General features: G+C 42.6%; 1 protein-coding gene across 2 annotated transcripts; it reads right to left on the reverse strand.

Moving 5' to 3' along the window:
* Window positions 1–598: 598 nt before the first annotated feature.
* Window positions 599–20,064, reverse strand: yap1 (Yes1 associated transcriptional regulator). Of its 2 annotated transcripts, XM_057049941.1 has the most exons (8): window positions 19,322–20,063; window positions 18,183–18,412; window positions 10,875–10,993; window positions 10,040–10,153; window positions 5,626–5,774; window positions 3,948–4,075; window positions 3,221–3,333; window positions 599–3,145 (listed from the first exon to the last, which is right to left on the reverse strand). In XM_057049941.1, the coding sequence occupies exons 1-8, from the start codon at window positions 19,517–19,519 to the stop codon at window positions 2,910–2,912; spliced, it is 1,287 nt and encodes a 428-aa protein (XP_056905921.1). In that variant the 5' UTR covers window positions 19,520–20,063; the 3' UTR covers window positions 599–2,909. The 2 variants fall into 2 exon arrangements, with proteins under 2 accessions (XP_056905921.1, XP_056905922.1); XM_057049942.1 differs by lacking the exon at window positions 10,040–10,153 and having other exon boundaries at window positions 19,322–20,064.
* Between the last annotated feature and the right edge of the window lie 320 nt (window positions 20,065–20,384).

Raw genomic sequence — 20,384 nt, forward strand, 5'->3', positions numbered from 1 at the left:
CCTTCACAATGTGAATTGCTATCTAAAATATTTATTGCTAAAAAGAATAAAATAACGAAGTGCTGTCCCTCTTATGACCACAAGAGGGAAACCAAACCTCACATATTTTCCATCATTTGATCAAAACAGGACTTCGGCTGTATCATCGTTTGAGGATTCTTTCGCAAAGATTAATACGTCTTTTTGCAGACAATATTTAATGTAATATTTAAGGCTCGGCTTTGGAATTTAAACGTGATCCACTCTCTGTCACTTCATTAATAGTAGTGTTCGTTATATTGAACAAGGTATCTCATCTTAAAATAAATTGTTAACTTCTAATCTAAATCCTATTACAAATTGTGTAAATATGCAGCTACAAAATTATATATGTATATATATATATAAATTATAGTGTAGGGTGTCACGACATTGAAACTATTTAATCAGTTTGTCTTAACTTTCTCCACATTCGTACCAAGCACAAATTAATTTATTTCAGTAACTGTGAGTTGCACCTTTACTTGTTATCTTTGAGTTATGTTTCATTGGTTTATGAAACACATATTTAGCTAAAACAGTTTACTAGTAGAATGATGAGACACAGGTCATGCAAATATTACCACAAAGTATATACTTTAATTCAGGCCAATTTCAAAGTATCATAAAGCAAGATATAATGTAACAGAATTTACTGTTCTAAAACACATGCACATATCTAAAAAAAAAAAAAAAAAAAGAACAGATCATAACAGAATATAAATTCATTTCATGTGCATTTAGAAAACTCTAAATACGAAATCTTTTAACTTGTGTGATTAGTTCTACTGCTACAATGACAGTCGACAGCTAATATAGGCTGACAATTACACACTAGGTAAGCTAAAAATCAGGTTTGTGACAAATGGATCACTGCATCTAAATGAAAAAAACAACAAAAACAGCCTGTAATACAAGCTCTGTAGTGTAGAAGCCTGTTTCTCACCAGCTCTTTGTCCATCTAAAACCATCATTAATGTAATGATCATTCATAAAAGAAATGAGTGATGAGAGTTCTGTTGTGCAGGATAAAGAACGTTCACGTTCTCCGATCTAGCAATGAAGTAATCTTGTTCCATCAAGTTAAGAAATAACAATTGGCATCAAAAATGAGAGAAGTCCTGCAAACCAGGGCAGGGCGTGGCCTTCAGTTGACTCTGGTTACCGCAGTAATGGCAAAATGTGCCGTAAACATGGAAATAATGTGATTTAGAGAAAAGTGTCGGTGTGTTTCTTGTTCTTGTTTCTTACTCAGCGAGAATGTAAACATGCTGCTTGAAATCCTTGTCCTTGAATCTCAGGGTTAGTCACTCTAAACCATCTCGTCTAAAAAAATGACCCTCAAAAAAAATCTCAACTAGACCAATAACATTTAAAACCTACATCACTTCCTCATTAGCTTATACAGTGCTTACATACAGAAGCTTTTTTAAATTCTTTTTTAAAAAACCTTTTTCTTTAAACATTTCATAGTGTTCTTGACTGTCAATGTTAGTAATGTGACAAAAACATCTTTGGAATCCACCACAACAGTTATGGACTGATTTTTTGATTGTTTTTTTTTGATCATTTTTAAATATATATATATCGATATATATTTTTTTTTAAATCAACAATCCATCTAACTCACAGCACTCAGTCAACTCTGGCTTTTTCTCCCCAGCCTTCGCCACAACTCTTCAACGTGCTAAATCTCATCTTCATCACCCAGAAGCCTCCTGGACTCACACAGCACAGGGGTTCAACCATCCAACACTCGTGTGGAGTTGCTTACTTGACCAAATGCCTGTTTTTGTTTCGTGCATTCTTGGTTAATGTGAAATGAGAAGTTAAACTGTCAAATGCTTAAAAACAACAAAACCGAATCATTCTGAATCATTTTCATCAGACGTTGACTTTCAACCCTGTTAAAAAGTGTTAATTCATCTATAATCAAAGAGGTTAAAAACAAGCAAAACGCGTTTTGATCTAAGCTCTCATACGCATGTATTCACCCTAAAATAAAAGAATACTAACATGATAAAAAAAAATGTATGGATCACAACTTTCACATAGATACAAAAAAAGCTATGGTTATAAAAGAAAGAAAGAAATCTTGAAATCCCCTTAAAAGTTATAAACCAAACATGATTTGAGGGAAAATGCAGCCTGACGCTCGTTGCTGCAACTTGCTAATTGTTCGGGTCTCTCGCATCTCAAAAAAAACTAAACAAAATTACAACTGAAGGCACTTAATCAATCAAAGGTTTAATTTAGACTTGCTGGCACAGCCAAGCAGCGATGCAGTCGGTCCCTTAGCTCAGACCCCATCCTGACCCCCCCCAGCAAAGCAAACAGTCTAAACTGGGCCTCACGTCACCTTTACTCCAAATCAGTATTGTTCTTTATGCTTCAAATACATCATTTTTGGTTTTTCAGGCTTGTTGAAAACAGACGACAAAAGTAAAAAACAAACTTGCGAGGCCAAATATAAAGCTACTTAAAATACACGCTCAGTCCCAAACACGCTCAAGTCGTGCTGCTTCGCACGACGCTGCGGAAAAAAGGAAACTGCATCACCATAACTGGTGCTGGCAGCTGTTGCAGGAGTGAACGCGCACCCACGCAGGGAGAAAAGCAACAGCCCCATCAGCTGTACGTTAAGATGGCCGCCGTCCGCTGACACAAGCGCAGAATGAAAGGAGGGACCCTTGTGTAATTGTCTGTTCATGGGCCAGCCTTGAAGACACAGACAAAATAAAGGAAAGCAGAGCACGGCGAGCCTCACAAGGGGAGCAGAAGCAGAAGTCCAGAGATGCTCGCTGCAGTGTCTTTAAAAGCATCCACACAGGCCAAAGCAGGCAGCAGTTCAGGGTGGACTGGAGAGGAAGAGGAGGAGGAGGGCCGAGCCTCTATAACCACGTCAGGAAGCTCTCCTTGTCAATCTTGGTGGCCGCCAACATGGACTCCATGTCGTTCAGGATGTCGGAGCTCAGCGCCTCCTGCAGACTGGGCATCAGCTCTTCCCCTTCCACCGCCATACTCTCGCTCTCCAGGGTGCCCAGGTCCACGTCTGTGCCCGGGATGGCGTCCAGGTAGTCGGGGAAACGGCTAGGCTGTGTTGCCATAGAGGTTGGAAGAGGGTCCCCTAATGAGCAGGAGAAAATCTACCGTTTTAAAAATGATTTAAAAAAAAAACTCACGGTTTGCGTCAAAGCCTCACCTGTGTCCATCTCATCCACACTGTTCAGGAAGTCATCTGGAGTGCGAGGAACGCTGTAACTGCTCATGCTCAGGCCGCTGTCTGTGCTCTCGTCCCTGGAGTGGTAGGTCCCACTGAAAACCCAAGTACAAGGAGATCAGGGCCGCAAAACCCACCTAAACGCTAAAGAAAAATGGGCTTCTTCCTGCTCTAATGTAGCAATTCCCCAGTCTGATGTGTCCAAAGCAAAGAGCAGATGAATGGGACATGTCAGGGACAAAGAGGCAGAGAGAGGACATTTGATGAGCCTATACTAATTAGCAGAGGAAAAATATGTAGACAGAGTATGGCAGAGGCAGCATGAATGAAGCCATTGTGGAAAAACGGGGGAGGAGTGGAGATTAGGTCGGCCCGTCTACTGACGAGTTTATGTTCTCATCGCCTGCTCACTATTCAGCTCTCTTCTCACACAACAAGAGCTGGAAGTGCTCAAAGTTGATTCATATGACTTCATTTTTGGATTTTCTTTATTTGTTTAAACTGGTGACGTCATCATCTGGATCACCAGAGCGCGCCCCTGTGCAGTTCTGGCTAAAACAGACCTGCTGACCCAAATGAGTCATGACCATGTGAAGAGGGTTAAGCCACAAAACAACCCCTCTTGTTTTAACTGCTCATGCTGCTCGGATCAGATCAGAAAATCCGAGCTGCGGTTGCTCCGGAGAGAGCGCGACCGACGGAAACCGACCTGTTGAGGAACGGGTCCGAACTGTTGGCGGTCATGGTCCGTGCGTCCTGGGCCATGGGAGAGGAAACGGGGTTTGTGCTGCCATCTTGTTCCATGCTGGTGGGCAGCTGGTTGCGTAAAGCGAGCTCCTGCACACACATACATGGCGGGGGGGGGGGGGGTTATGGTGATGTAGATGGGACACGTGCAGAGAGACCTTCTGGACTGGTGCACAGCCCTCAGAACAGTCTGAAGGCCACTAACTTCATTACAATGTTTCATAACTATAAATTATTTTAATGGTGCTCTGATCCCTCCCATATGTCAAATAAATAGTCCTTATGGCCACTGTTTATAGTTCACAAACGGGTAACACGATCCCCCCCACATGACGGCCGCGGCAGCAGAACAGACGCGTTTCTCTTGTGAGTTCCGAGCATTAAAGAGCAGGGAAAGGTTCCCCAAACATGCTAACAAACGCAGATGGATGAAAACGTGCCTGCTGCCACCACATGAAGACACGAACCAACAGTTCTCTCCATGTCAGGCGTCAGATTACGGTCGGGGCCGGCTGACCACCACAGGTGGAGACAATTGTTCTCAACATATGTTCCATCGATAAGGTCAAAGAGACCGAGCCGCACTGTCCCACTCGCTCTTAACCCCGAAAAGCCTCACGTGACAACAGTAAAGCAGCCGGTCGGACTGTGAGTCTTATCATTTAGGAGCAGTTCACTGGAAGCCGTCATCAGCAGTTCTGATGGTAAAACGTCGGCGTTTCCTTCTCTAACAGCGGCAATCATCCACAGACCCACTCAGACGCGGAAAAATCCACTGTGGTTCAAGTCTGGTCGTGAGGGATGTGTACTGTAAACAAGCTTTACGCTTTTGTTGGCCCTCTTTGAAACTTACTGGGCAAAGTCAGCACTTGTCTGCCGCTAGCAGGCCACACACATTCCCACCAGGTCAGATTCTCTGCCATGAGAAATCCATCTGGACTCCACATATGAACACCCCTGTCCTATTTCCCACTGGAACCATGTTCCTCTGGAACGTGCCCACAGCAGGATTATTCATGAACTATAATGTTTTCCCAGCATAACTAAGAAAATGACAGAAACTTGCAAAGCAATAATGGAATTTGTTGGTTGAAGTGTCACAATGACTGAACCAGATTTATCCATCAAGCGTCTTTGTCTTCATCCCAGTGTGGAACCAGTTCCTAAGCTGTGTGTCCTGATGTGGTTTCAGTCGTGACAACGTGGCACGTGCACTGCCAGGTCACTCCCATCGCGGTGAACTTTAAGCAACCCATGTGTAGTAAACAAAGTCAGCAGAACTGTCATTCATAACCATACATCTCAGTTTCTGCTGAAATGACACACCCTTGAGTAAACTCAGGAACTGGCACCACCTTACGTGGGCAGCACAGCGACAAGTGACTCGTAGGAAGTGATAAAGATAGCACTCATGACTTATGGGCGCTGATTGCATCGTGCTGTGGCAATAAAGACTGATCAAAGAGGCCACAGATCCTCACTATATGCACACTGACTCAGACTAACCGCAGTTTACAGCACAAACACCGACAGCGCTCTTCAACTTGTAACTCTTCTTTGGTTCGTCACGGATGGACGCACAGCAGACGGGAAATATTGACCTTGTGGCTTTTTACAAATACAGTAACTGGTTTCCTGACCTGCGGTCTCTGCCGGAGCAGCTCCTGCTGCTTCAGTCGCAGCCGCTCCTTCTCCATCTGCTGGAGTCTCATCTGACTGTGGGTGTTGGGAGGCAGTGGTCCCCCCTGCTTCACTGGAGCGCTCTGTGTAATCCTCTGCTGGTTCATGGCTGTGGAGAGACAATAAAAGAGGTGCTAGAATTTATCAAAACTGTATTAAACTTGGAATATTCAGAGGTTTTAGTGACCTTTACCCTAAAAGAATTTGGGAGGAGGAGGGACACAAGGCTCCGCTTGCATTGTTATATATTAACACGTTAACTCCACCAGCAGGTTTAACGCGTGGCTGCATGATATCGTTGCATAACCAGACTGGCTGTTTTGTCTTTTTTTTTCCCCTCCGTCCATACTGAACATGCTGAAGCTGCCAGCAGGTGCCGCAGGCTGAGAGCGACATGACGAGTCCCAGCACATCTTCAACCTACCGTCAGAAACTGTGACAGTTCCAGTAAGACCTGATCCCTTCCTGTTGCTCACTGCACATTGCATCATTTCTGACTCATCCAAACACTGTGTTGTTCCAAACGAACCACAGATGTAATCCTTGAAAAAGCACTTCCTGCTCCTTGACCCCATGGGCTTGCTTAGCTAATGCATTAAAGCACCACCTTCAAAGGTTCGTGACCATAAACAGGCATTCACTGACTGAACAATAGCGGTGACTTTGGCAAGAGCTCCTTCTATTTTAAAGTATTTAAACATTTTCTCTGGGCAAAGACCAGTTGATCTCTCTCTGTCGGGGGTTACATCTCCAATACACATGGAATTTTTCTTCTGGCACGCAAGTTAAAGATATTACCTCTTGCTATTTTTCAGATATCTGTCCTCTGAAGCATTTAACCACCACTTTAACTGATTCTGACAACCTTGATAGCGTGTCAACAATTTCAGAGCATGTGCGATGGAAGAACAACGAAAACTTTATTGTTCTTGGTCCTAACAAGGGTAGGACTCAGCAACGGGTGAGTGCAGAAATCTGTGCACATAAACTAGGTCGCAGGTTTTATCACTGTGGTAGAAAAAGAAAAGCGATTGTGTTGGACCACGAGATGTGTAATGGGACCAATGAGCAGAGCTGTTTGCTTATGCGCTTGAAGCAGCAACCAAAACAAAGCCTTGACAGGAGCTGCAATTTTCATGCAGGGCGGCCTCCGTCTGTGCTGTCCTGCCCGCCCCGGCACCTTTCTCGTCACCCTCAATCACTGTCTGTTTACACTATCTCAGGAGCTGAATGAACTGCGGCTCAGGGCTCACCCTGGGAAGCTGTGGAGGCCCCACCCTACCCTGCCTCCCATTCCCCCCCTCCCGAAAACTCTCTATTCCCTACAGCCTCCCCCAACAACAACCCCCACCCATGCATGTAGTGTACTCCCACAAACGCTCTTTCTCCTCAAACATCAGCTAGATCCATGGGAGAGTGTTTTTCTCTTTACTCCTTATCTTTGGCAGATACCGAGGCCTTTGTGGCTACATCACTCCGACAACGCGACACTATCAGCTGTTCTCAGGAGGGCCTGTAGATTGGTTCTGTCAGCAGCTGTGGATTTGTTCAAGCACGGCAGAAAAGAGCGAATAAAAGAGCAAAGGGGTGCACAAATATTTAATAATACAGCATATTTACAAAGCTGCAATTTCAGTGAAATTCTATTTTGCACTCTAGTCCTAAACGACAATTTTACCTTTTTTTGGTGGATTTGTAGGTGTGTTGGGTATGAATTTTTGTCATGAATGCTTCAGATGTGGCTGATGCCGTTTGTTGATATAATATAATAATGAAATATATTAATAACGCAAGACACCATTGCATCTTCATGAATATCACTCATCACAACTGACTGAAGTGTAATTTAAGTGCATTTCTCTTCAAATCAAGGACATCCTCACAGACAAAACAGCTAATAGAAACCAGTGTTACTGGGGGAACGATGCAAAAACAGAGCACATCAAAGCAGAGAATTACAGCAGTGATGGCGATATAAGCCAAGGACAGGTTCAGTCTGCGGCCACACTGATAGCAGTAGGAGCCTAGAAGACAGTGTGTGTGTGTTTGGGGGTGGCTGAAGACAGCAACACATGCGGGCGGTGTAACAGGAGGGCCGGGCAGATAAGAGACAAGTTAATGCAGTCTGCCTTTTGTCTTCTTCACGCACCTCTGCAGCACAACGAGCCAGCAACACAGGCCCTTATCAGATGACCACTACACTGGCAGACATATTACAACACCTCGGGCAGGTAGGGCTGCTGTGTGCACACTAGCAAAGGCTCTCCGGGACTCAGCCACTGCACCTCTGAATGCACTGCAAATATTTCTCTGCTGTGAACAAGTGCGAAAAGGAAAGATAAAAAGATAAGCAATGAGGAAAGACCGTCTGATCGGACTACAAATGCTGTTTTATCATTATGTACAGCAGCAAGGTCGAGTATAGCCGGCCTGTTCGGATGTATTCTACAGATCCGCCATGTTAGTGGGAGTCTCACCGTCCTTTTGAGCCCAAATTACGAGGCAGGAAGTACTCACTCAACACAGCTAAATTCATAGAAGACAGACTCGTTATTTTGATATTTCTCTCGCTTAGAATCGAACGAGAGACGTGGGTGTATCAGTGATACTCTAAAATGTGGAAAATCCAATTACATGTCCTAATGAACTACCTTTTAATTCATTCTTGAACTTATAAACGCAATTTTAATTTACACCGACTTCAAAACTACATGTAGCCACATGAGTTAAGACAGCACCTAACCTATATAACTTGTTGTAAAACAGATTTTTGGAGTTATTTTTGCAGGTACATGACCGTGGAAGTTCTCTACATGTGCCTGGTGAATAAATGAATTGAACTACAATAATTCAGGTTTAAATGTCAACCCAGGGCCTGGCTCCAAACTTGTCTGGCATCACCACCTTCCAAGAAACATGATTTAGGCTGCCTGCCCCACCAGTTTAAATCAGTTGTAGATTTTATGCACATTACAAGTGAGTGAGTGGATTGAAGTATATAAATAAGTCTGACTTCTAGAGGTAAACCTGCTCCTGTGCCATCACATATTCAGTAGCTCCATGGCTGTGACACAATAATAAGACACCAGTTTTACTCATTAAAAAAACATCATATGGTGGATTTATTAGCAATTTCACATCAAACCTTGAGAACAAAACAGCAACACATGCACACAGGCTTACCTACTCGTTTACTCAGTGACCTGACCCTTATGGCTTGTTCACTGTTTACCATCCTCCTGGAACCTAAAGAGGATGTATGCTTATCCTGTTGCCGTTTTCCCTCTGTTCCTCCATTTTTCTTTTTCCCTTTTTACATAGCCTCGCTCTGCCCCCCACCCCCCCTTTCACATTGGATTTCTTTGACTAAAAAGGTCTGGAACAGATTAAGAGTTGGACCACAGAATAAAGAGGCCTGGCAGTGATTCAAGTCTGTCTGGAGTTAAAACAAAATGGGGCTGTGCCTGCGCTGGGCCTCACGCAGTGGCAAGCTAGCCAGCAACAATCCCTTAGTTAAAGGTACTCTGCTGCTTTTCTTCTCAAAGCTCAAATTAACCCTCATTGTGGAAGTGAATGGCTTATGATCGGAGACCATCGTAGTAGCCATATTGCTACGACAAATATCACAATTTATGCAGGTTGTGAGGTTCCAAAGACTTAGAAAGGGTGTCAAAGCTACAGCCGGATTGCAGTAACAGAGCTATAAGTGTGTGACTTGAGAACAACTGATGTGGAACTGAATATTGCTTGACAGCACACCATGAGTTAACATGGTCTTTATTTCTGCCTCTCACTCCGGTTCAGGGGCCCAGCGTCCATGTGTGTTGAAGACTTATAAATCTTCAAAGAGGTTTAGCAATTATTGCCGCCATCTCTTCCCAGCATGCCTGACTCCGCCTTTAAACTTTTCTCAGAGTGGAACACATGTAGTTATAGTAAGAAGACGCCCTGCACTCGCTAAAAAAGGCTAACATTTAGCAGGGTAACAGCCTGCATGCTGCTTTGCAAATGCTACTTTTGGGAAGCGAGGGTGAGCATTCCATGGCTATGTTGCTGTCGGCAGCGATGGCGCCGAAAGTGTAACTGAGTCAGAGTGACATAAGCAAAAACCTTCATCTCTCGGAAGTCTTCCATGAACAAAAGAATTAGCACCATGAAACCGCACCGCATAGCCCCGGTCCAGTCATTTAATAACTTTTTCCAGCCACTAATAGTCAAACTTTAACTTGGACTGTTTTAACTTAGGTCACTACAAAACAATACTGTGCATGAAAAAAACCCTGATTGGCTGAAATTACAACAGCAAAGGGGTACAGCTCTTATCAAAACACACACAAAATACATGGTTTCATTTGACACTTGCATCAAACTCACCAAATCGAGCATCAAGTCGTGGATCAAGCCACGATGTGGTTTTGTTCTTGTGGTTGATGTAGTAAATTTCTCCTTCTGATGTAAAAGCTTGTTCCCAGCCATCAGGGAGTGGACCTGAGAGATATTGTGCAAACTAATGTTCAGCAAGTGCTAGACTCTACTTTATTAATCCATAGAATGTACTTCAGCACTGGCGGATTTTGGGACTTTTTGACACATTTTTGACGCCAAAATAAAGAAGGTAACTGCGAATTTAGGAACTATCACGTCTGCTTTAAAGTATTCAGCAAGACTACAGCCAGAAGACACAGTCCTAATGTGTCTGGAGAGGTTACAGAGCCTGGTGCATGCGTGTTGTTGTTGTAGTGACAATTGTGCTTCATCTTCGTCAATCTTTATTTTACACCTACATTTACAGGCTGCAACACAGAGTGTTGAAATGTTGAGGACAGAAACTTCACCTGTAAAGTCTGTAATCTGTGAGTCACTGGGAGCTCCCAAACATGTCAGACAGGACCTGTCATGTTCTACCAAGTCTTAACTCACCTAGGGCAAATTCCAGCTGCATGGACAGAGCTGAGATACACAAAACCTTAGCGACATGTAAGAACTAGATCTAGAACTAGATTTCCTACACTCTGTGTTGCATGAACAAAAGAAAATACAGCCAAATAAGTTAAGTAAAAGACCTTCTGATATAAATAACAATTTAAGAATTGGGGTAGAGGTTTTTATAAAGCCATCCATAGATAGTACATACAGTATATTATTGTATATATAATAGTATATATAATATACTCTATATACTGGGATGACGCTGAGAATATATGCTCACCACTGGCTGGGTTCATAAGGTTCTGTTGCTGGACTGGCACAGAATTAGCAGGAGCTGCCTGGTTCATCTGAAGCAGGGCCTTGCGAGGGTCCTGCCAGGTGGTTGTTTGTTCGATGTGGCTATAAGGAAACAAGAGTAGAGACATTTATTGAAAACAGTAGTTTGTAACTCGTAAAGAAACTGGAGAGTTCAAACAGAGAAGCATTAGCAAGTGGTGTAGAAGAACCGATGACTCAGAGCTGATTCAACGAGCACTTTGAAAACCCTAAATTCGACCTCCAGTCTTTCTTTCAGTAAACGATGAGTGTTCCAGGAAGCCAAACTCAGCAGAGTCTCTTTGGATTCAGTTTTATTCATAAATCCAGAATCATTTCATTCTTAGCCAAGGCTTTAAAGTTTACTTTGTGTCATTATAGAGACTTGAGTTGCACACCAAATAATAAGTCATTATACACACACAATCTGTCAAAGGCAAGCAGAAAGACTTACATACATGTATAATAGGTCATGGTTGGATTCAAAACAACTATTGTGATGTCAAACAATGTTGTTCCATTTATTTTATGGCTTGTCTGTGCTGTGAGATAGAAATGGGGGTGGGGGGAGAAGGGGCGCATTGTGTTGCTTTCTGTGAAGGCATTGATAATTAGTGCTTTGTTGGTACTTGTTGCTTGATTAAGATGGAAAGCTAATACAGGAAGCCCTCCTCTCCTGAGTAGGACCCTCTCCATTCAGGGAGGGTCAGTCCCAGGGCTCAACGCAGGGGGTCCTTTTTCCTGGAAGTGGCTTGGACACTGTGGAGTGTCAGGGTTTTAACAATCTGGCGCCACATTTACAAAGCTTTCACCTGCTTGACAAAGGCACAGACTGAGCTACGACCTAAAACCCCGCTATTCACTTGTTCTTTTTTTAAACATCCTATATAAGAGACCCCTCACCTATTTTACCAGGCAACAAACTTCAGTGGTTCAATTAAATTGCCAAAACTTTGTCAAGCTAAAGATTTTATTAGTTTGAATTTAGCGATTCCTTATCGAACATTTTGTTCTTTAACCATGGTTTGTGTGTGTTTTCCTGAATTTGATTATGTCCATCAAAGTAAAATTTCAAAGTAAAATTAGCCAAGATTTAGAAAATAGTGAAAAATATGAAATTTATAGTTTCTCTTGGCCTCTGCAGTGAGTAAAGCCTGACTGCTCTCTATCCCAGGCCAGAGAGTGAGAGGGCCTGACTCAGCACCCCCCTACACACACACACGCATACCCACACACACACACACACGCACACACACACACACACACACACAATGCAACCCATTTTGAAGCCCCCTCTTGTTTATGCTTTACTGATCAAAGGAGCTGCCAAATCCCCAACCAAACCCTCCCCCATCCCACCAGACCCACCCACACACAAACACACATATGCACAAACACACACCAAGAAAATAGCTGGAACTGCTCAGATTGGAGGGGGCCCCTTGAGAAAGAAGGGTCACGGGGAGTGGTGTGAGACACCTACAGAAAAGAAAAAAGAAGTAGAAAAGGGGGAAAACATCTACAGAATCAATCTGTGAATTCCATTGGCTGAACAAACTGCTGTGGTCCAGTTACATGCTGTTTGCCCGCCCTGCTGCCTTCCCACTCTGGAAACTATGACAGTTATTATAGAGGGGGAGAGCATGGGAGGAGATTGGGAGAGAGGCACTGGAATAGGAAAGGGAGGGTTTATTGTAAATGAGAAGGTTGCACATCCTGGTACAACAAATGCCAAAAAGAAGTGGAAACACCGATGGAAATATCGAACCTCCTTGGGTTTCCACTACCAATGCTTTTCTCATTTGAAAGCATAAATCGAGCTTTTGTCTAAAACACATATTGAAACCAAACAACTACAATAACATCTACAGATCCATGGCTTTCAATTCTACACTTTATTTTAAAGACTTCCATGTGCAGATCCCGAGAACTGGTAAATGAGTTACTAAATGACCAGTAATTCATTACCAATTTTTAAAGCTGAACGATAATCTATTCACCCTCAGACCGAGCCTATTCCTACCCTTATATAGTTTGGGCAGTGCACCACTTCCTGTCGGAGAAACATAAAACAAAACAATGTCATGGCAACTGTTGGGACGACTGGAGGTTACCAGCTGCTGTCAGGAATTGCTGATGATCTGCACTCTCCACGGTCACAACTGCTCAGCGTTGTCTTTACTTGTCTCTAACACCACGACAAGCCCAGTAGGACAGCCACCCTCCCCCAACGCTCCTCCCCAGGGTAGGGCAGTGGACCCACTGAAAGCCCGTTCTTGTTCACAACAAAACCAGAATATTGTGAAATTAAACAATAAAAAAACGATAGTTGTGGTTGAGAGGTCGTGGATTGTAACTTAATAGCACAAAAACCTCATAGTCGGGAAATAATTCTCATTACTCAAGACAGCTGATTGATGCATGGCTCTTCATCATAAACTATAAATGGCCAAGTAAGAAATGCCTTACAAGCATGTGGAGCTTCATCTGCTTATTTGTTCTTCCCCAAGCTGTCGTCAATAGCAACTTTGGCCCAGAAGACCAGAGTTGAACTTATTAGCCAGCCAAGCACCTGATATCTTTGACAGGCTGTCCCATCGTCAAGACGGAAACTACAAGAAAACAATTTACGTTTGGGTGCAAAAAAGGGAAGTTGGTGATTTCACATAAAAGAAAGCAATAATGCACATTAGAGAGAACCACTGATTCTCTGGATATTCATGGATAGAGCAACAGAACTCTGCTATTCGGGATTAAAGTCAAATTCACAATTTATTTTTCTGAAGCCGTTTCTCAACACCAGACATCTAAATCTGCATTTCACTTATGGTAAAAGCAAGTGAGGCTGTGGGAAATCCAGAAATCACGAAACACAAGCCACAGCCGAATTGTCAAAAGCTAAAAATGGGATTCTCAAACCACAGTGGTTCCACCCAGGGAGTACATGCTTGGAAGGTGGTTGAAGCGGTGACTAAAGAGCACACAGAGGGAGGCCAGATGTAATCAGGCTTCTAAGATGAGGATGACCACCTCCGCTCTGGTGGACTGGAAATGCCTGACTGCCTCTCTATCAGCAGGACATCATCAAGAGAGATTATGAGGCAACCTTTGTGACCCTATTGTGGCTTTAAGTTTCACTTTGAAGGGTGGTTTGGATCATCACATTTCGTAATAAAGAGACTTAATTCAATCTAAAACAATAACAGGTTTTAATGTTGCACTTTTTCTTTATTTATCACATTTTATAAAACTGAACGTGTGTTGTTTTGTTGTGTCCGTGAGCTAGTTGTCAAATACAGGCTGTGGTTTTACAAAGAAGCATCGTTGGAGTTGATTTGGACATTATTTAACCTGACCTCAGAAGGTCCACTTCGCAGATATTATATCTGTGACGGTGGCCTCAGTGACAGTGGAGGCATTGATGTCTAGAACAGAGGTGTTACATCAAGACTTCGGTAAACACTAGGCCAAACTTTCTCACAGTCCCATTTGTGTACTGAGCTGACAGACCCCAGTTGAACAGGAAGGGCCTTGTCTCTGTGTGGTCAATAAACCAAAAGTTTGTCAAACACAAATTTGCTCCAAATGAGGCCTTCATGCAGGCTTCCCTGCACCATTTGTGACCAAACAAGTGGCCGCAATTCATTAGAGCTTACACTCAAAACTAATTTTATATCCCGAAACCTTTCAACAGAGTTAAAACTACAGGTGTCAATGCAATAGACTTCAATGGCAAATCTTTTTTAGACAAAGACACCCATGGAAATAGATCAAAATAAGTATTTTGAAGCAAACAAAGAAAAAAAGGGACTCAACGCACAAATTAATCTGTCCCTACAAGCAGACAATAGCTGTCTCCAATAGTGTTTGGTCAGGCTGATTTCCCACAGACTAAGCAGCATTTAAATTGTACCCGGAAACAGTGATAATCCCTCCTGCTTTACTGGTGTGGCTAAATTAGAAACCTTCATTAGTTTATGACCCAGCCCTGAGGACTGGTCCTAAATCCCCCCTCAAGCACCAAGCAAGGTGACCCAACCTCCCTGCCCCTGCTGTCATAAATCAAACACCACAGCAAACTACTGGAAGAAAAAGGAGGAAAGGTCAACAGACTTTGTTGTCATTTTCCCCAATCTTTGCTAACCACAAGATTTTAAGAGAAGACATCAGACAGAAATCACACGTTCTTTGGCCGAAGTATGTCTGCCGGTCATATTCCTCATATTTGAGGGCATTAAATCAAGAAGACAGAAAATCCTGTAGGGAATACACACCAAAATTTTGTCTTGATAACTCCACCTTCCAGACAGAAGCTGCTATATAACACTTCGGCAGTCTTGCTGACTGCATTAAACATTAAAGAAGCCGTGATAAGACCAGAAATCACTCAACAGATTAGTGGTACTGTACAGGTTGTTCGTCTCTGCCTCCTTGTGAGTCATATCCATATCTGATTTTCTAGCATTGATTTGTGCTCTAAAGTATCACACGAAGTTTTGATTGTTTACAGGTCATATGGTGCAAACTGGCAGCATCAAAGACAATTGATGGCTAATTTTCAGCACATGATTACAAAAAGAATCAATTGATAATAGCAGTTTCAGCAGACAGAGACGTTGCATCCCTGGAAAGCTGTGGCCACTGTCAATATGAAAATCAAGCTACAATCTTCTCTTACTGCCATGTTTCAACTTCAAACGTCAACCACTTTTCTATTTTGGGTCAGCTCACATGAGACCCAACAGGCCTTCTGACTGAATAAAGATCACTGTTCTTCTGCTGGACAAAGGAAGGTCCAGAGTTTCTCTTTGCCCTTCTTCTACTCAACTCAACACGGCTGCCTTTTAACTTCGCTGACACAAAAGAGGCACCATCACAGCGCCACATCTTCATTCACGCCAGAAGGGAACATTGTTTTTAAAGGGAGCACGATACTGATTCGTAAAAGCCAAAATTTCCAAAACATCCCTGCCACAGAGTGTCACCCCCACCACCGATATAAACTGAACCATCTCAGAGTACAACAGCAGTCACCTGAATGTAATGTGAGCTACCAGAGTCTGCTTTACTAACTGGTGACACACTCGCTCCCCCCAACCAGTCCACCCACACTCTTCCACTCTGCTTCACCCTTTCAGCAACACATCTCAGTCAGACAAGCCGTGTTTATAAATAGGGGAGTGTCTTCTCCAGCAGTTCTGCTGAGGCCGCCAGTGTTTCAGATCAAATATCTCTTTGCTTTGATGTGAAGTGTATGGAAAAGGTCTCCTGGAGCTTACTCACATGGATAACAAGCCAGGATTACTCCACATGGATAACGAGGCATTTACAACACATATGCAACACATTTCCACTTTAGAAACTGACAAGACTTTTACAAGTATAATGAGAGGTTCCAAATAATATGATATTTATGATTTTCTATGACAAGACTCCTTTTTTGCAACCACAGGTAGAGTTAAATATTAAAGATCTAGACTTGTCACTACATTTTAAATTTTGAAATTGGAAATGGAACCATTGACAGCCTTTCTTGCTTTACATTTTAAGCCAAACTTATCACCCTATGTGGCTCTTTACTAGAAAACATTAAGAAAATATGTGTCTGCATGTGTGTGTGGGTGTTTGTTAAGGGTTATGCGTATGCATTTGCATACATTTGTGACATTGTAGCCAACAATTACAATTAGTAAAGCCTAGTTGGTTAGGCAGTTGCATATTTATTTATAGTCCTCTTTTGTTATCATTATGAAAGTAGTAAAAAATGTCAAACTTATATGCTGCAATTATATTCATTTTTACAATAATGAATAATAATATATTGTTTATTAGTTACTTATATGTTGTACTATCAATGTTCCACTCATATAGACATATACCGTACTGACAGGTCCCTGCAGCATATGTGTGTGTGTGTGTGTGTGTAAAGTTATAACATAGTGTAATATAATGTAGTTATGCAGAAGAATAAAAGTTACACAGCAGTGTTGCTTCAGTGTCTGGAGGGGCATTCGCTCAGTCAGTTTCTCAACAGCCACAGTGAGAGGTACAAGCTTATCATGGTGTTCTCACTCCTACCACCAGATGCACTCCAGACCTTAAAACATCTGTTCCTATATGCTCTTTTTTTGAAGTAATTACATTTGAAGCCATCATGTTTAGCAAGAGCCTGCACCAGAATACACAAATATGCCACATCCATACTATTTCAAGGATTACTTCAGATAAGATCAGATTTTCTTTCTTAAACACTATTTCCTTTGGAGGGTTGCGGGGAGGGCGCTGGAGCCTATCCCAACTGCATACGGGCCCAGGGTGAGTTGCCAGCTCGTTGCAGGGTATTTGGGGATAACATACCTTGCTCAAGGGTACCTCAGCAGTGGTCTGAAGGTGTCCTGGCACCTTTCCTGCTACACCTTCAGTCCAGTCCCCTAGCTACCACCAGCCCTCAGCCCAAATATGAGTAAGAGATTTGTTGGGTAGCACTGAGACTTTTTCAGAGATGGTTGTCCTTTGCTGTCTGTGCAATGACAATAGTCCATTGTTTCTAATGAAACCTGAGCCCAAGGAACACTATATACACCAGCAGTTCCACAAAAGACCACTCTTTTTTGCAGAGGCCACCAAATTCAATAACCAACAATCTAACTGTTGCAATTGTCTCTTTTTGACTATTTGCCATTATTGTGAACTATGCAAATTCAAAAATTTAGGTCAGCATAATGTAAGATGAACAAACTGCAGTGTGACAGCTGCCCTCAAGACCACTTAGGTTGAAGTATCAACTCATCTGAGCTCTTCCAGAAAGCTATATGTGCTCAGTTGGAAAAAACAAAATAATATTGTCACATAAAGCTTTTGGTTCTACTTACATTGCTGCTTAAAGTACAATTCAAATGCATCATGTGACTTCACTGAATAATGAAAAGATTGTTTGTCATAGTAGACAAAAATCAAGAGACAAATGATGCAACTATATTTCCATTAGAATTAAGAAAAGGCTTCACAATAAATGACCCAGAATGGCCCAGATAAGGTACCCTTCTATTACCAAGGCTACGAACAACAGTGTTGGAGGTAAGCACACGTCAGTCCCATTTTGGCTCATGGTGAAAACATGCAGGAGAGTGGATGCACCTAACTTATTGTTTTTAATTCACTGAATAACTTTACTGTGTTTCCAATACACTTCATCACAGTGCAATGATGTCACGCAGGTTACATTCACAAAAGAGCAAGAAAATGAGTTATTTAATGTTATTTGTATACTTACTTGAGAAAATATCTCTGTCCAGAGGCGGTCTTGGCCATTTCCCAACCAGGTGGCAGCGGAACATCATCAGGAATCTCATAAGAGGACTGGCGCAAATGTTGGGGAGAAGTTGGTGGCAGGCCAGGCAGGGAGCCACCAGAAACAGCTCCCAACTGCAGGGATGCTGGCGATGAGTGCGCACGGACATGATGGGGTGTGAGAGTTCCGCCACTCCCAGCATCAGTGCTAGCCTGTGATGATGATGATGGAAGCAAAGCAGAATGAATGGATAATATTTAGAGAAGAAACAATTTATGTTCAGTTTACATAAAAATGGTCTTTTTGAAAACAGATAACTTTCATTTTAAGTTGGAAAAAATATACTGTATGTAAGGGAAAGCATAAAAGAGGGGATTGGAGACTCCTGTGGACATATGTATAAACTTGATTTAACGTGCATCAACACCTGTTACCACCACTTAGTTATCATATTTTACAGGCACTTCATAAGTCTATAGAATCTGCATGTGTGCACAGGTTTGGGGATTAAGAGATCAAGTCATGTGTGGGATAGGGAGAACTCGACTGCGCTCTGACGCATGCGCATTGGTGCCAAAACTCCGCAGAGACCATAAGCAACAATTGTCAGTGGGGGATGGTGGTGAGGGTGGGACCACAAGATTCATCCATTATTTTTTTTATTTTTGTTTAATTGCAAATCGTCGTTACGGGGCGCTGTGGCGGTTACAGACTCGCGTAATCATTTCTTCGTGATTACAAAACGTGTTTGGCAATCACACGCACGCAAATACAGCGCTGAACCAAAACATCTGGGCACCTAATGCTTGGTAGTTTACTGCTGTTTATAGCTGTTTATAATGTTATTGTACAATTTCTGCTTTATAAGCCTTTTTTAATAGTCGACTCTTCAGAAATGTTTAAGAGTTGATGACTGTAGACACCAATTTGCGTCATATGATGAACAAATATCGGCTGCAGGGTTGGAGTATTTTAGGAGAATTACAAAAGATTGCAAAATAAATGAAAGTAACTATTAACTGCATGACCTCGTCACTGCAGGCTACTGGGCCCCCACAAGGTGGGCCTTGCTTTAATCGTGATTTCTGGGAAGGGGCCGAGCAGAGACAGGGCGGGCTTACTTGTCTGGAATGGGACTTTGGTTCTGGAGGCTTGAAGAAAGAGTCGGGCAGTTTTCTCATCCTCATAGGTACGGAAGGGGGGACGCTGCTTTTCGGGTTCATCACGGCGTTGAAAAGCGCTTCCAGATCAGTCTCCGAGTCCCCTCGTACATGGACGATTTGGTGTCCGGCAGGAGGGTTGTGCTGGCTGGGATCCATTGTTCCAAATCTGAACGCAAACTTTCAAGTGTACAAAACTTCCACCCTAAAATCTCTTTAAAAAATAAGTTTGAGCAGCTCTCAAACTTCCCCCACAAATGGAAAACGGGAAAAATCGGCGAGTCTTAGTGATAAATGTCCCGAGTCATCCTAAAGTTCAACACTCGACTACTTTATCTCCTTTCAGTGTGTTAACTATCGAAACAAGCAGTCAAAGACAGCGATTTCTTACCGTTTCTTGTCTGCATATTTGTGACTTTAACCAAACCGAGATTTGCATCCCTCTCCCTAACGTTATGTTTGTCGCCCTGGCCCCAACTTTTCCAAATGGAAAGAAGTGGGAAAAAAAATCAGACGCAGTCCAAACAAACAAAAAAAAAACTAAAAACAAGAACACGTTGACGCGCTTCAGCCGCGTCAAGTTTGTGGGAGAATATTCTTAAAAGAAGCTTCACAAAGCGTAGGACAAATCTCCGCAGCTCACTTTTCAGAAAAAAAAAAGTTTTGCTCCAGACGGGCCTAAACTTTGGGCAGGACATCAAACTTTATGACTCATGGCATGTCTGCTCCAGAGGCGGAGCTTGGATTTTATTGGGACAAGAGCGTTTAAAGGTACAGTCAGTGTTGATCAGGGGCCCCACAATACACCCTCGTCATTGCCAGTTTATAATAAAGTATCATAATAATACTAATAAACAGATGCAATAATCGGTCCCAAACAAGCTTCATGTAAAAATGTGACATCGGCTCAACCTGTCAAATCAAAGGATTTTGACAGTTTCCATGTGACAGGCAGTGCGTGTGGGGCCTTTTGCATATATGAAGTGAAATAATGTTAGGAAAAAACTTTTCTCCTCGAGATCTT

This window comes from Takifugu flavidus, chromosome 12 (genome assembly GCF_003711565.1).
Source record: "Takifugu flavidus isolate HTHZ2018 chromosome 12, ASM371156v2, whole genome shotgun sequence".
Lineage (NCBI taxonomy): Eukaryota > Metazoa > Chordata > Actinopteri > Tetraodontiformes > Tetraodontidae > Takifugu > Takifugu flavidus.